Source organism: Chroicocephalus ridibundus, chromosome 2, assembly GCF_963924245.1.
Source record: "Chroicocephalus ridibundus chromosome 2, bChrRid1.1, whole genome shotgun sequence".
Classification (NCBI taxonomy): domain Eukaryota; kingdom Metazoa; phylum Chordata; class Aves; order Charadriiformes; family Laridae; genus Chroicocephalus; species Chroicocephalus ridibundus.
The window spans coordinates 60,725,281-60,740,079 of NC_086285.1; the positions used below are offsets into that span (position 1 = coordinate 60,725,281).

A 14,799-nucleotide genomic window follows, 5' to 3' on the forward strand; every position below is an offset into this window, starting at 1 on the left:
ATTTTGGTTGGTTTCTTTGTCCTACACTTAATTTGACTGGAAGCTAGTAAAAGACTATGTGGGATTTACTCAAGATATTTGAACTGTTTCTAATAGCTCCTGGTGTTAAAAGAAGGAGGTCCTGATTGTCCTTGCCACATGCTACTACGCTTGTCCTTGTGTTGGCTCAGTCTCATCTTGAAAGCTTTTGCAGAGTTTATTCAACTTCGTTGACCTGCCGGCTTGCAAACGTATACATTTTATTCCGGATTAATTGTAATACTCGGTCATGGAGCCAGCATGAAGGATATCAGGGAACATGCAGCATGCAATTAGGTTGGCTCAAGCTGTCTATTAACTTCTGCCCAGTAAAAACATCTCATTGCCATAGCCAGACATGATTTGACTGTTTCAAGTCATGGGCAGACAGTGCAAGGCACTCACCTTCATTTTTGGTGATGATAAGCTCTAGTAAGACGGGGAGCTAGGAACCCCTCCTCTTGTCGTCTCCAGCTCTCCGCAGCAGTAGAAGGAAAAGATCATGTTTCTTTAAAGAATTCTAGTGAGGGACTGCTGTACACTGAAGGGAGCAACAATGACAGCTGAGTTACGGTAGAAAGAAATTTTACAGCAAGGGAGTGATGTGTCACTGGGGCGGGAGCGAAAGGATATTCAGGTGTAGGTGAACAATTCCTGACTTTCACACCGTGTGACATTTCCATGATACAAAGAGGAGGTATCACAACAGCTCATTTATTGGTATGAGGTAAGAAAAATTCAGTCTTTGTAAAAGTATCTCTGGTGGTCTGACACAGCTAACTCTGTTTCAGTCTCAGGAAAAATATATACTGCAGACTGTGTAACCTCGCACACAGATGATCTTGATGACTGGTAAATGAAAATGTTTGGGTTTAGTGTCACTTCACATTAGCAAATTGGCAGTTTGCACTGAGGATTTTGTTTTCCAAACCCTACTAGAAGACTTTCTAATACAAATTGTGTTGAAAGAGAAAATGGAAAAATCAGAGGTATAAGTAATGGTTCCCATTGGCTCCAGAGCTGAAATAGTCTCGGTACGCTTAGTGTGAATTTACTCCTTCACTAAACCTGCTGAAGGGGTGAAGACAAAAAGCTCCTTTGAAATTCACAGAAACACTTGTAGTGGTGCTAAAGGAAAAGACACACGCACTCTGCCACAAAAAAAATGGTTGCACATAACATGACTTTGTAAGCAGCAGTTATTATGTACAGGGTTTGCATTTCAGACATGTTTTTATCTGTAATTTTTATTGTCATGTCACCTATTTAATATTAAATATATCTTAACAAAACATGAGAGCTGAGGATGGGTGGTTTGTAGAGAAAAGAAAAAATAAGGAAGAATGTTGTGTCAAGTATGATATGGTTTAAATCTCATTCAGTGACATACTCTGCACTCATCCTGATTCATATTTTGAATTAAGTGTAGATTTGAAGCTTTGCTTCTCAAATAACGTGGAATTGAATGTTGAGGACTGAAAAATGTTGTAGGAGGGGATCAAAGATAAGTGTCTAAATAGGACAGATACAGCAGACAGCAAATATAATGATCCATTCACCTCTAAACTGCAGTGCTGGATCAGACCTTATGGATAATTGCCGCATGTTAAGCAGGTTCTTCCTGATGGATGACCTGTATGAAATGTTTGCCTTAAACTCTTCTATGTAGTTACTGCGTGGACACCTCCTGCTAGCTGCAAGACATTTTGGATGCCCTAACAGAGAGGCTAAAGGGGACATCATAAAGACACACATCAGTCATTTGCAGTTGACCCTCAGAGACAAGTTCAGGGATTTATCAATAAGAAACCTTGCAGATTTGTTCCCCAGACAAATGGTCCATACAGCTTATCGATTCATTGTCTTGCACTTTCTCTTAGCCTTGAATTCACATATGTTTCACATTTATAATATTCGTTCATTTTAAATTTCTTTGTCATTGTAAAAATGCCACTTCCCTCCTTCCCCACCCCTGGCTGGCATTTTGCCACACTACTGGGACATTATCTTAAACCATTATCTTGTTCAGCTTGTGAATATTCTTACAATGCACAGTCTTTTCCTGTTGCTATGGCAATCCTTTCTTGGTGGTGATGAAGCACAGGAATTACACAAGTCATTCTTTTCTAGAAAGTTACTTTCTGGTGATTTAAAAAAAAAAAGTCAATAATCAAACCCAGGCAGCTCATCAATATAGTTCCCTTCCTGTGTTTTTCTCCCGTCTGTATTATCTCAGTTCATGTCAGACAATACAATTTGCCTTGGTTACATGAAAAGGAGTGAGGTAAAGAGGCAAAAAAGAGCCTGATCAATGACCATTTTAAAATGACATGTCCTGCCTTTACATGTTGTCTAAACCCATTGAATTACCTGTCTGGCATACGTTTCAAAACAAAAGTTATAACTGCACGCCTTCAACTATATTAGCAGGCATTTTAATATGTATTACTGTAGCATATATAAAAAAAAGCTAATCACCAAGTGTTTTCTTAATCTCTCAGTTCACATTAGCTGAGGTATGTCACTGATAACTGACGCCTTGCTTATTGTAGAGAAGCAAACAAAAGCCCAAACAGCTGATTATTTTTTGTAGTAAATAAACTCCCACACCTAAAATGCCTTGTACTTGAAACCAGAAGATACATATTATTAGGGTGGGGTTATTAAGTTTGTGGGTGTTTTTATCTAAGGTAAAGGTTCTGCAGTTTACTAACGAAGTTTCACCTCAAAACTTTCCTTATTTGTATAAAAAGGATAATGTATGTACCTCTCCATTTTAGGTATCATGTGTTCCAGCTCGCCAAACTGCCCAATCTTGAATCTAGTAAAAGCAAGAGATACCAGAAGAGGCAAGATACATACAACAGTTGGCAAACCATGCTTTAGCACCTCTAAGCTGCTGTAGCAGTATGCAGCTGCAAGATGCATTTATTCTGAGTATGAACAGAATGGCATCTAGAGTATTTAACGCAGGATTTAGTTAAACCCATATTAGCTTCAACATATTAAGAATTAAATGGAGCAGGATTAAATGCTACATTTGTGATGTTCTTCCAAGTGGTGTGACATTTTTCGGACTACATATTTAAACCCTAAAAGCTCTTTATTTTTGTAGAAGGTGAAAGGCCTTGCCTTTTAAGACTCAACAGCTTACTTTGAAACCTATATTGAGCACGCCTGGCAAAAACATTGTATGAAGACATGCACCTCTGTCATCAAGATTAAAATGGCTGCCGGCAGGATTAACTCCCTTTTTGTTACAAATTCATCCTTTAACAAGTGATGGCAGGAGAAGAGAGTCGGAGGGCCAAATATTGGCCTTATAATCCATGCTCACCTAATTGGCCAACTAATTATCTTTGACGAGCGAAAGATAGCAGTTGATTTGTGGACTAAGAGAGAGTGTCACTCGCGTTGCTGGTGACAGTGCTGAAAGGCACCTTCTGGATTCGGATGCCATCGGTTGGGTTGCTGTCCCACCCTCTGACCGCTGGTACCCACATCTCAGAGGGGAAAGCAGCAGCATCTGAGGAGAAGCTTTGTCAGATGTGCATTGGCACGGATGTGGCTAGTGAGACTCGAAATAGCTCTTGCCATTGTCAAGGGCTTGTTATGGAGGCACAACGGGAAGGAAGGATCAAAGGCCTTACTTGCTGGAGGGCGGAGATTCAGCCCTCAGAATGTTCTTAGATTACAAACACATGAACAAAAGGGTCTTCTCCTGGCCATAGACATTGAAAGAGTCCTGTAGACATCAGTGAATCCAACAGCAGGGGGCTTAAAGTCAATGGTAACGCGTGACACAGCATTCATTCTCTCCTCTAAGGGACGGCAGGGGAGCGGTGTCACTTCTCCAGGCTTCCTGCAAGGGGAAAGCAAGTCTGGGCAGGAGGGATGGAAGAGGTGCACCGCCTTTGTTCATGATGCAGCCTTACACATTTAAATTGATCTCCTAGGTGTTAGCAAAATTAGAAATGAATGTGAAGGCAGTTGCTAGAACAAAATGGCAATCCTCCTTTTTCAAGCGTAGCAAACAAGATTAGTTACCTGTACTGCTATCAGAGAATGGTGCCACATTCTCTCCTTAAAGTTACCGATCACTCGAGGTGGTTGGGTTTTTTTAATGAACATGGCATACAAACAATGGGAAGCTCTTTGTTTGCCAGTAAGATACCTTAATATTTTTACTTCCTATACAAGAGCCAAAAGATGCGCTTGCAACATGCCCCGTGGGCCAGTGGAATCTTGCACTGCCAGTTTTTGGTGCATTTCTGTGATCAAGTTTCCTCTGCGAAGAGTGACCAGCATTCATCCCTAATTATCCCAATATAAATATTGTCTCAGAAGTCTGTGGCCTTGACCTGAACTGTTTTCAAACAGGAAGGTGGCATTCGTTTCAGGTAGTCGGGGATTAAGTCTAGCAGAAACTCATAGCTCAGTTTCTAAGCACCAAGTGTTTCTTGCAGTCAGGAAGGTAAGTGGTAAACATTGAGATGCAACAGTTTCTATTTTCCTCCTCCCCATTGAGCAGCTAACTAGGAAGAGCATCTGTCTGAAATTTGGCACAATCAGTGCTTCATCCTTAAAGAGCTTAATTATGGTGCTTGAATTACTGTAAATCTCTCTATTGATTGGGAATAAAAATGCCTCCCTCAGTCTCATCTAGTTCCTTCACACAATTATGCATAGCTTTCTCTTAAGAATCTATAATTTCAGTGTGAAATCTCTGACACTCTGTCTAGTGTATCAGACAGCTGACAGACTGCCAAGCTTGTAAATTCCTCTGGCGTTCATTGAGACACCAGCATTGTAGCGATTTCATGAGCAGTGATTTGAATGTTAATGCTGCTACCTAACGTCAAGACGAGAAGGTGGTAATATTAACAAGAGAGTAGTTTCTATCCTCTGCAAAGACTATATTTTTTCCACAAGTGCTAACTTTAACTAGGAACGTAGGGGTGGCGTAAAATAGGAAAAAGATGGAGTAGAGAAGGAGGCATTTAGATGCCTGAGCATTTCATGTGACTGCCTTCTTTTTCCTTTCCTTAGGCTGAAAAGCACTTCACTTCCTGTGGAAGAGGTTCTTCAAGATTACAGTCAGGTCACTACAGCTATGGAAGTTTATACTGGATTTAAACTCTCCAGTCTGACCTGTTCCTCATCCCTGATCCAAGCCCTTCTTTAAAAGTGCAGAACCCGATCTTGTAGTTCATATCCTGGCTGTAAGAAGCCTTTTCTTCCAATGACCTCAAGAAACAGAGTCCATCTTTTTTTTTTCTTCTTTTTTGTAGCTGTCATAAGTTTACAGGCTTGTTTGGTATTCTTGTTCGTTGGGTTGGATTTTTTATTTTTGGTTTTTTGTTTTCTTTCAAGTATTCCCTGCGGGTCCATTATCAACGATTAGCTATATACAGCTAGGCTTTGATCAGCACTTAACTCTACTGTTCCTTTGAGAGCACTGCAGCGTTTCATATTCTACATTAATTATAAAAGGAAGTATTTGTTTGTCTTCCTTAACAGGTGAAATGTAAGCGCCGTTCATAAAATTTTCATGGAAGTGATAGCTTAGGCCAGCATGACTAATACACCAGCAGTTCTTGTCTGGAGTCATAGTGAGACCCGGTGTCAGACAGACCTTACAACCAGGAATTAAAAGACAGATGAGTTTAGGTCTTTGATGGATGAGGATGCTCTAATGTGCTGCAAATCAACTGGAAATTTGGCAGACCAAATGTTCAAAATACTATTTCTGAGACAAAACTTGCTGAAGTTCAAAGTGCAGTTAAACACAGTCCAGAAGTGATCCTAAATGTCTGCTCTTCTTTTAAAAGTAAGGAATGAAATTTTGTAGTATACAAGTACCAGTTACTAAATTTAAAAAGTTCCGTCTTGCCTTCCCACTACTTAGTACAATTACTTGCTTCTGTGCAAAAGAAAGTGTAAAAGTTACTGTGGGGAAATGACCATACAAAGGGGAAGCAGGGAAGCATCATCTAACCCGTCCCAACCTACAGTGCAGGAATGTGTTCCCTGTTTTTCATATCTCATCCAGGATTGATTTAAGCTGCAAGGATGGGTCTCCTAAAAAGGCAGAAGCTTTTCTGTCCCTTTGCTAGGAAGACTGCTTTTCAAGACCAAAAGAAAGAATATCGTACTGCTTCTAGGAGCAAGCCATTCATAAAACTCCGTTTCCTCCTCTGCTTAAGAGTGTGGACAGCAAAGTTCGCCTGCAGAAGGAAATTAAAGGGCCAATAACACAGCTGCTTCAGAAACAACTATCTTGACTGATTGGGTTGTCGGCTCTGGTGTCTAGTGGTGAGAATTTGCAGTTCATTAACCATAGAGCATTCAGTGAGTTTTCCCCCCAATGCTACCATTGTTCATTGTTGTCATTTTCATTGCTCACTCCAAAATTCATGCTTTTATAACAGAAACATCCAACTGCTCTTTCTTTATAGTCCCCACTTAACTTTCCCACACTGTCCCAGGCACGGGCATACAGAAGGGCTGTTCAGAGGACAACGTTTCTATTAAGCCATCATTTCAGATGCTTTTTTAGTTTATACTCATTTCACATTGGAAGAAAAAGAGATGATTGGAGAGCCTTCACACCAAAAATGTGAAAACACAGGTTTTGTGTTTTCCATCATCTCTGTGCATGTTTCTCTCTCTCATCAGAACTCACCAGTAACTGTCAGTAAAAATACTTGAGATTCAGTGAAAAATTCATAGGCGGTAAAAAAAAATGCAAACGTTCAAAATGTTTTTCATCTGACAGAACATACCTGACAAGACTTAGTTTAAATAATTGGTCCAAGGAGCACCAATGCATTGGAGGACTTTTTTGTCATTTATGAAGGGTTTTTTTTCTGCTTTTGTTTCCTCCTTATCCTTCCCAGCCAAGAAGGTTGCACAGGATTGAAGAAATCAGTGGATTTTGATCCAATGTTACAAATTTCATGTTCCAAATAATTTGCATTATTGGCGACAGAGAAGATGGCATTTTTAAAGTGAAAAGCCCTAATTTTTCCTCTAATCTGAATGTCTGTTCTGGTAGTTTCAGAATTGTTATGTGGGTGTACTTTTTCTAACATTCTGTACCAAAAAAATTATTAAGTCTGTGACTGTGAAGATTTCTGTTTCCATATAGATAGAAAAATGGTTCATATTAGGGATATACTTGTAACTCTCTAACCCTACGGGTGAGACATCACTAAAAATTCAGGGAGTAGTGTCAGACCCCATATAGCATGCTAGAACAAAACTGACCTTTTACAAACAATATGGTTAATAATATCTTTTAAATATTTTGTGGTTGGGTAAGCGTGGGTATTTTTTTTTTTTAACTTGGAAGTGTTTAATATTAAAAATAACTTCAGCTAAATTCTCAGTTTTGTACTTAAGCTGATGTCAGTGGGACTTTAAGTAAACTCCGTTAACAGAGTTTAGTGTTAAAGTTCTCTTCAGAATCTGCTCTCAAATGCCTAGAAAAGCAGGAGTAGGGGTAGTTTTCCTCCTGTCTCTGTTTTCAGCTTGGAGAAATAGCAAAAAAAATTTATGTATTAAAAAAAATATATATATATAGGAATTTTCAATACAAAATTTGCCCTGGCAGCATAGGAAAACCACAGATTTTTTAATGCTGCTTCAGATTTTTTTTCTTCTTTTTCTGAGCTGCTGTAGTTTACTTGGCACGGGAGCTCTTCACAGGGCCACACTCAGGAGAGTGGTGGGACAGGCACAGGCAGTGGGATGAGCGAGAAAGGGCAACTGGAGTCTACAGGCTGTGACGTTCACCTTTGATGTAGGGCTGTGTAATGGAGTTGTTTACTTCTGCTCCGTCATTTCTGTGCATGTGTTTAGAGTTCTTCTTGTAATCCGGTCCTTTCGGGAAGTTGAATGCAACTGTGACTGCACGTTAGATTCTACTATCAAGAGTCAAGCAATTAGTTTTTGTACTTACAGTATGTAATAAGGTGTGCTCTGTAATTTAAAACCATAACAGTCTCACCTGACCAGCAAAATTGACATAATTTCACATAATGAAGCCAGAAAGCTTGCTTTTGTTTTCCTCTGTGTTATGGTCCTGTGGAGAAACAGATTAGTGAATGGATCTAGTGTCCAATGCTTTCTCAAAATCCTAAGGTGTCAGTGAGTGTTTGCTCTCTTTGCAGGCTCGGTTTTGGATGCCTGGATGCAAAACAGAATTAGGAAGAAATGATAGTTCACATCTTTGCTTTTATTTTGTTCTCTCACTGTTCTACTTTTAATCAATTTCTTGATTGATGGGGGTTTTATCTTGTGATCACCAGATCCAGTTGCTTCTGTAGTTCATATTTAGGTGAAAACCCATCTGGTCTTAATAATGGGAGAATGCCTTTCAAAATTGTGGACGTCTGTAAAGCTGAAAGGTCACAGGAGCCTTGCAACACATGTTAGCTCTAGGCTGAATAAACCCCATTTCCAGCATTTTACAGGTTTCAGCCATTGCTTGTTTTAGGCCTGTGATCACTCTCACACTTCCTTTTTTGGAGCAAATCTAAACTGTATCCTCTGCAGAGCAGCAAAGCTGCTGAAAGTTCTGGAGAGCAAGTCCTATGAGGAGCAGCTGAGGGAACTGGGGTTGTTTAGTCCGGAGAAAAGGAGGCTGAGGTGTCAGTCTCTTTTCCAAAGTAGCAAGTGATAGGACAAGAGGAAATGGCCTCTTTTGAGTGCCAGGGGAGGTTTAGATGGGATATTATGAAAAATTTCTTTACTGAAAGAGTTATCAAGCATTGAAACAGGCTGCCCAGTGAAGTGGTTGAGTCACCATCCCTGGAGGTATTGAAAAGACGTGTAGATGTGGCTCTTGGGGACAGGGTTTAGTGGGACTTTGCAGTGTTAGGTTTATGGTTGGACTCGACTATCTTAAAGGTCTTTTCCAACCTAAATGATTCTATGGTTCCTTTGTAGTGTGGTGTATTTTAACTGAGACTTGCCCACTCAGTAAAGAAGTTCAGTTAAAAAATTGCTTCAAGTGGCTTATACGTAACACTCCAGGTAGTGATGAGATTCGCCTTTTACTTTGTACTTCTCAGTACTGCTCTGTAGCAGAAAAGTCTTCCCCTTTGGTTTTGGTTTTCCCTTTATCTTTGCTGAATAGCCTTTTGCTCATTCACCCACTTTCTGGAGCACTTCTCCATGTTGACACGGTCATTTTGCATTTCAATTTTGTGAATTTGCAAACGGCTTTTATGTGGGATCCATTGTGAAAACTCTCCTTCTGAAAATGGCAGACGCAAAATCACGCCTGCGATAATGGAGCAAAATTATCATTCACTATGTTAAATCAACCACATCTGTCATCTTTAATGTCTAATCCTAATTATGGTCTGTTTATCCAGTCCCATCTCCCCTTTCCATTCAGTGAGTGCTGCTGTGTTGCAGCTGGCTGTGGCAATGACCCACGCTGAGCGTGCCAGATGACAGCAGATCTCCTGACACATTTTTGTGGTCATCTAAAATTTCAAATGTCATTAAAACGATGGCCAAAGCATGGATTTTGCCTGCAGTCAGTCTTTAATCACCCTTTTGGGTGCTGCAAAGTTTCTTTAACCCTACTTATCCTGAGACTAATCACAGAAAGTTGCAAAGTGCAAAACATAAGTTTAGACTCTGTAGATTTGGTCTGTGGTTATTGAAACTATGGCCTCATAAACAGCAGCCCATGAAAGAAAGAGACAGCAAAGTATGCTGTGTCCTTTCACGTAAATTAGCTTCAGGATGATGGTGTTTGAAGCAAACCTGATGGCCTGCTGTGGGAAGACAGGGTGCAAAGATCAGCGTCGCCCAGCTTGGATTCTGGAAGGGAACCAGATGAAACGAGGTTCTTACGCCACAGATAAGCTTAGCATTTCCTGGTACAGTTCAATCCGTCCCTACACTAGCTGTAGGTTTTAGGAAAATGTCTTTCGTGTGTCCTGACAGCAGACCGATGGCTCTGTGCCACAGCTGCATGAGCAGAGGATTTCAGGGAACTGACAGCATGTCTCCTGGGCCAATATGTAACTGTTTTCCAGGGTAGATTAAAAAGCTCTTTGCTCTGTTCTTCATGTTTTGATTCACACAAATGAGACCCTGGCTGCTCAGGGAAACCTAGGGAAGATTCAGAAAAAGCTCCTAAGGTGAGGGAACCTTTGCAGTACAGCCCCCAAACCAGATGAAAATTAGCTGTTCAAAATCACCTTTCGTAGACCAGGTAACAGCGGAAAACCGAATAGCTCTATTCAGCTAACAATTAGGTAGCACAGCATGTAGACCAAAACTCCTGCAGTATCCTCCCCACATCCACAGCCCACTTGCTGTCTACATGGGCTTTGCAGGGTAACTGCAGAGAGTAACTGCGGCTCCGTCGCACCTGTTTGCTGTGGACAAGTCATGATTTGAAGCTGTTGAAGTACAAGTGTCAGGCAGCGCAAAAGGGCTTGCTGAGACATGTAATTAGAATTAATGTCAGAGTGATAATGGAAGAATCTGAACAGAAAAGAGGTGTTCCCGGCTGCGATGGAGAAAGGATTGTCCATTAGCAACTCACCCTGTACTTCATCTGCATATTATAGCCATGCGAGCTAGTTGTTATACCACCGTGATTTAGATTCCCATGAAACATGAGAGTCACTAGTAACAATATTAATTTCATCTGACCAGTCATTTTAAAACATTTTTGGCGTTACTCTTTACAACCTCTGAACAGCACTCTGTAGTCTTCTGTGCTTCTGCCAGAGCATCAGTATTACTGTTGCCCCTTTGTCAGCCTGCTCTAACGTGTTCTTTCCGTGTTTAGTTCCTGAATCTGTCAGCAGTGATGGAAGAAAGAATCTCGTTGGCTGTTTTCTTGACAAAGTTGCTTTAATATTGGCAAGGAATGTGACGATAGTAAGGTCAGAGACGAGTTACCATGTGTTTGAATGACATAACTACTGTCTGAAATAGCTGTGCTTGGTGCCCGTTGGTGACAACACTCTGTTGTTAAGCTCACCTTGGAGGGTCAAGGAATGTGCCCTCATACATTTTCTTCTGCCTCATTGCTGTGGCAGGAGTTACCCTTTTGCAGTTCTTGAACCCCTGGTCTGTAGCTGTTTCTGATCATTTGAGAAGCTACTGCTGTCCAGAAGAATTTCAAGGAAACTTCCACCTACAAAAGAAGATAGTAATGAGTTCTTTTCTTCCTCCTCTATCCATCTGTAGTAATACATTCAGTAAAAAACTGGTGTAGACACTTCTGCAGCAAAAGGTATTCTATAACCCCGCATTTGGCTGAGATTTTAGATAGAATTTTTCAGTCCAAAACACCACCATTATATAAAAGCAGGTCTCCTGCCGATACAAGGGTAACAAAACAAGAATTCATGAGTTATGACGATAGTATCTGCCAACACTGCCGTAGGTGCTTTAAAAAAAAGAATCATGAGCATCTAAGGGCCTATTTTTACTACAGCACTCCTGGTTCTCCAGCAGTTGCAGCAGAGCACAATTTATGCTATGTACAATCCAATCTGATGGTGAACTCGTGTTGAAATAGGTTGTCCCCTGCCCCCAGACACATGTTCCAATTTCTTCCTTGTCAGAGATGAGCCTCAGAGTGAGTCACATCTGCTCGTTGATCCAACGGACAACTCTTCCTGAGTGTGTATGATGACTAGATGCAATGGAAAGCAGCCTTGACAGAGGCATCAGGGCCAGTCCTAGAGGCAGCTCTCAGACAAGATGAAGGATGTAGCTTCACACCATGCTTCATGTTCTTCATTATCCTGTGGTGTATTTTGGTGGCTGTTGGACATCATAAGCCATGGTCTTCCTTGTCTGCCAGGAATCCCTTGTAGCATAGCCGTTGTGATGTGGCAGCTTGGGCGGGATCGTGCTGCCATGAACCGCCTTCCTCTTTCTTCACACTTCACTAGTCCTGCAGTCCTTAAACAACATTTTAAATATACTATTCAGCTGCAAGGGAAGGGGAAACTGTGACAGTTGCTAGTTTTAAGATTTCTTGTGTGGGGCCACAGGAGAGCAACTCCAAACCAAGTGGCAAGTGGTAGGACTTGTTAACTGCCTGTGATGCTGCTCCTGTGGCAAGGAGCGTCCTTTTGGGTTAGAATAGCAGAGAGCAGTTTCCTTGCAATTTGGCGAATTGATGCTTTTCTACACCAGTGTTATTTGGCTTTAGGATTTTCCTTGTGGTGCAGGGAGGGCAGGTTTAAAGCTAGGGTTTATTTTCCCACTGCCAGCCCTTCCCTTTCACTGCTGCAAGGATAATATTAGGGACTGCCAAAATGTCTCTGAAGGACACATTCATGGTCCTGCACAGTAAAGTTCTTCTTTGGAGCAAAATCCACTGATACGGAATCAGGTATTTATTTATCTTTTCCATTTTTCAGCCTGGTTTGTTTCAAAGAGGTGCAGAAATGCTGTTTTCAGAAGCCAGAGCACCACCAAATGTCAAAGGCACAAGCGCTGCTGGCAAAAACTGCTGGCCAGGCCCCTTCCACTGAGCCCTGAGAAATGCTCTCTTGTTTGTCCCAGAGGCGACCAGCCAAAAACTAGCTGCTCAACACACAGCTGGTTCGCCTCTCCCTCAGAGTAGGCACACAGAAGGCTACTCTAGCCCCAAACCTCTTTTCAGGCCACGTGGCGAGCTGAAGCCATTCATTCTTTTGTGCAGCTGCTTCGTGATACAAAAGGAACTTTATTATGGATTTTATGCCATGCTAACAGAAAGCCAGTCAAATTCCCTTAGCCAGTTTTTGAGTATAGTGAATGCATCACTGGCCTGTAAAGGCAACTGATTACTTTAATACGGTATCACCTAATACATCAAGCAAGCAAAATACAGCTGGGTTTTAAATACTGACCTAAGAGGCAATTAATATCTTCGATTATTGTAACTGTCTCCAGTTAAATGCTTCTAACAACGTTTTCTCTATTTCAAAATCAATGCCATAATCCAGTGGCAAAGAAGGGAATGATTGCACCACTCACCTGCTTCCCTGGGCTTGGTTAGTCTCTGCAGTGTCTGACTATGTTGTGGCTGTGACTGTGCTGTGGCTGACTATAAAGAAAATGTTCATGATGAATGATGATAATTGATGAGATTGCCTTTGAAAAGCCGCTGTGATGTTTTCTGGAGGTTAAAACTAGGACCACTGTCCAAATTCTACTTTAAACATGTACTGATTCCTTCATCCAGCTCTGCCACAAGGACTCTCTCCTTTTTAGGTCACTGGCAGGTGAGTGCTGGTACGTCTGGCTGTGTTTCCTCTCCTCACCTGTCTGCCGGAGGCTCTCCTCTCCCGCAGGCTCTCCTGCCTGCCGTTCCTCAGCTCCTCCAACTCACAGACTTCCATCTTAGCTCCGAAGCACCCGCAGCAGCAGCTAAGCTGCCGCATTGGGCTTTCTCCTGGAGTAGCGAAGCATGTGCTCCTTTGGGTAACTGCTCTGCGGCTCTGACCAACAGAAAACGCAGCCCCTCGCTCAGGCTGTCCAGCAGCAAAAGGGCTGGCAGCTTTTCTTTCAAAGAGCTTGCAGTTGTACCCAACGGCGGTCACGAAATCCTGGAAACTTCTGAAGCCTTTTAATGGATACCAGTGACAAAGGCAAAAATCTCCGTAATAATACGTACCATCACAGAAGTTTGAAAGAAAGGTTTTTGTTTCATTTTGTGCTGAAGAAACTTACTGAATTTATGTTAGTTGGGTATCGAAATGACCTCCTGTATTAACAGCAATGCTTACCAAGGGTAACCTCCTTTATTTTATTTTTATCTTTGTTAAGAGGAGGAAGCAAGAAGATCTGAGGGATTAGATAAAGTGAAAGATTTTATCTTTTCTTCCTTTTCAGATAAATACCTAGGGATCACAGTTTTCTTTAAATTGTGTCCGAGGATGCTGGATATATTTCTGAACTATTGTGTCAAGTTTCACTGCTGTTTCAACATGAATCTTTAATTCTTTATTTACAGCCAGTGCTGATTTCCCGTACAACGGTCAAGCTATAGGAGATGGAGTTAACAGAAACTCTGCCATTATTGGAGGTAGGAAAAAAGTCTATTTTTCTAAGATACTTTGCAATATGACAGTTATGGCTGAACTGCCGTTGGTAACATATTCAAGCTATTTGCTAAGAGCTGTCTATGTGGGTAAACTACACCTGAACAAAGTTAAACAGAAATTTGTGTAAGTCCATTCAGGCACATTGTGTACTGAAATGGTTTGTTCTCTCTTAGTTTATCCCCTCAGATTCAGTTTTAACCAAGTCAAAATGCTGATATTCATAATCCACATATTAAGCATTCACATTGGGAGCTACTTTGCAGTAGTTACTTACATCGAGTGATTCATTTATATGAAATGGCAAGCACACTTCCTGTTACAGTAGATTCAACACGAATCTGTGTCAAACACTATTTGCTCTTGACAAAAATCCCTTGTGATCATGCCTTGTTTTTTTAGAGCCCAAGTTCTGCTATAACTTAATGCGCCAGAGAGTCCCATTCAGTGTGATAGGTGATGTTAAGTAATACCAGATTGGAACTTTGAATTAGCATTCAATTGAATACATTCTGGCCAGCTGCCTCCAGAAATACGGATCCTGATTAATTTTATGCACACATGCAGTTTTCTCTGCCCTGTCCCATAGTATGGAAGTGTTGCACCATAACTCTCCTGGGAGAAATTTGCCACTGCATCAAATTCTGAAGCCATATTAAAAAAAAAAAAAAAAAAAAAAATCAGCCTAATAGCTTTCAGT

General features: G+C 41.2%; 1 protein-coding gene across 1 annotated transcript in view; it reads left to right on the plus strand.

The window, feature by feature from the left end:
* CNTNAP2 (contactin associated protein 2) overlaps positions 1 to 14,799 on the plus strand; it is a 1,163,712-nt gene that overhangs the window by 1,137,014 nt on the left and 11,899 nt on the right. Inside the window, exon 23 of the mRNA XM_063325644.1 lies at positions 14,012 to 14,083. Coding sequence (XP_063181714.1) covers positions 14,012 to 14,083 — 72 coding nt within the window. The remainder of the gene's footprint in view (positions 1 to 14,011; positions 14,084 to 14,799) is intronic.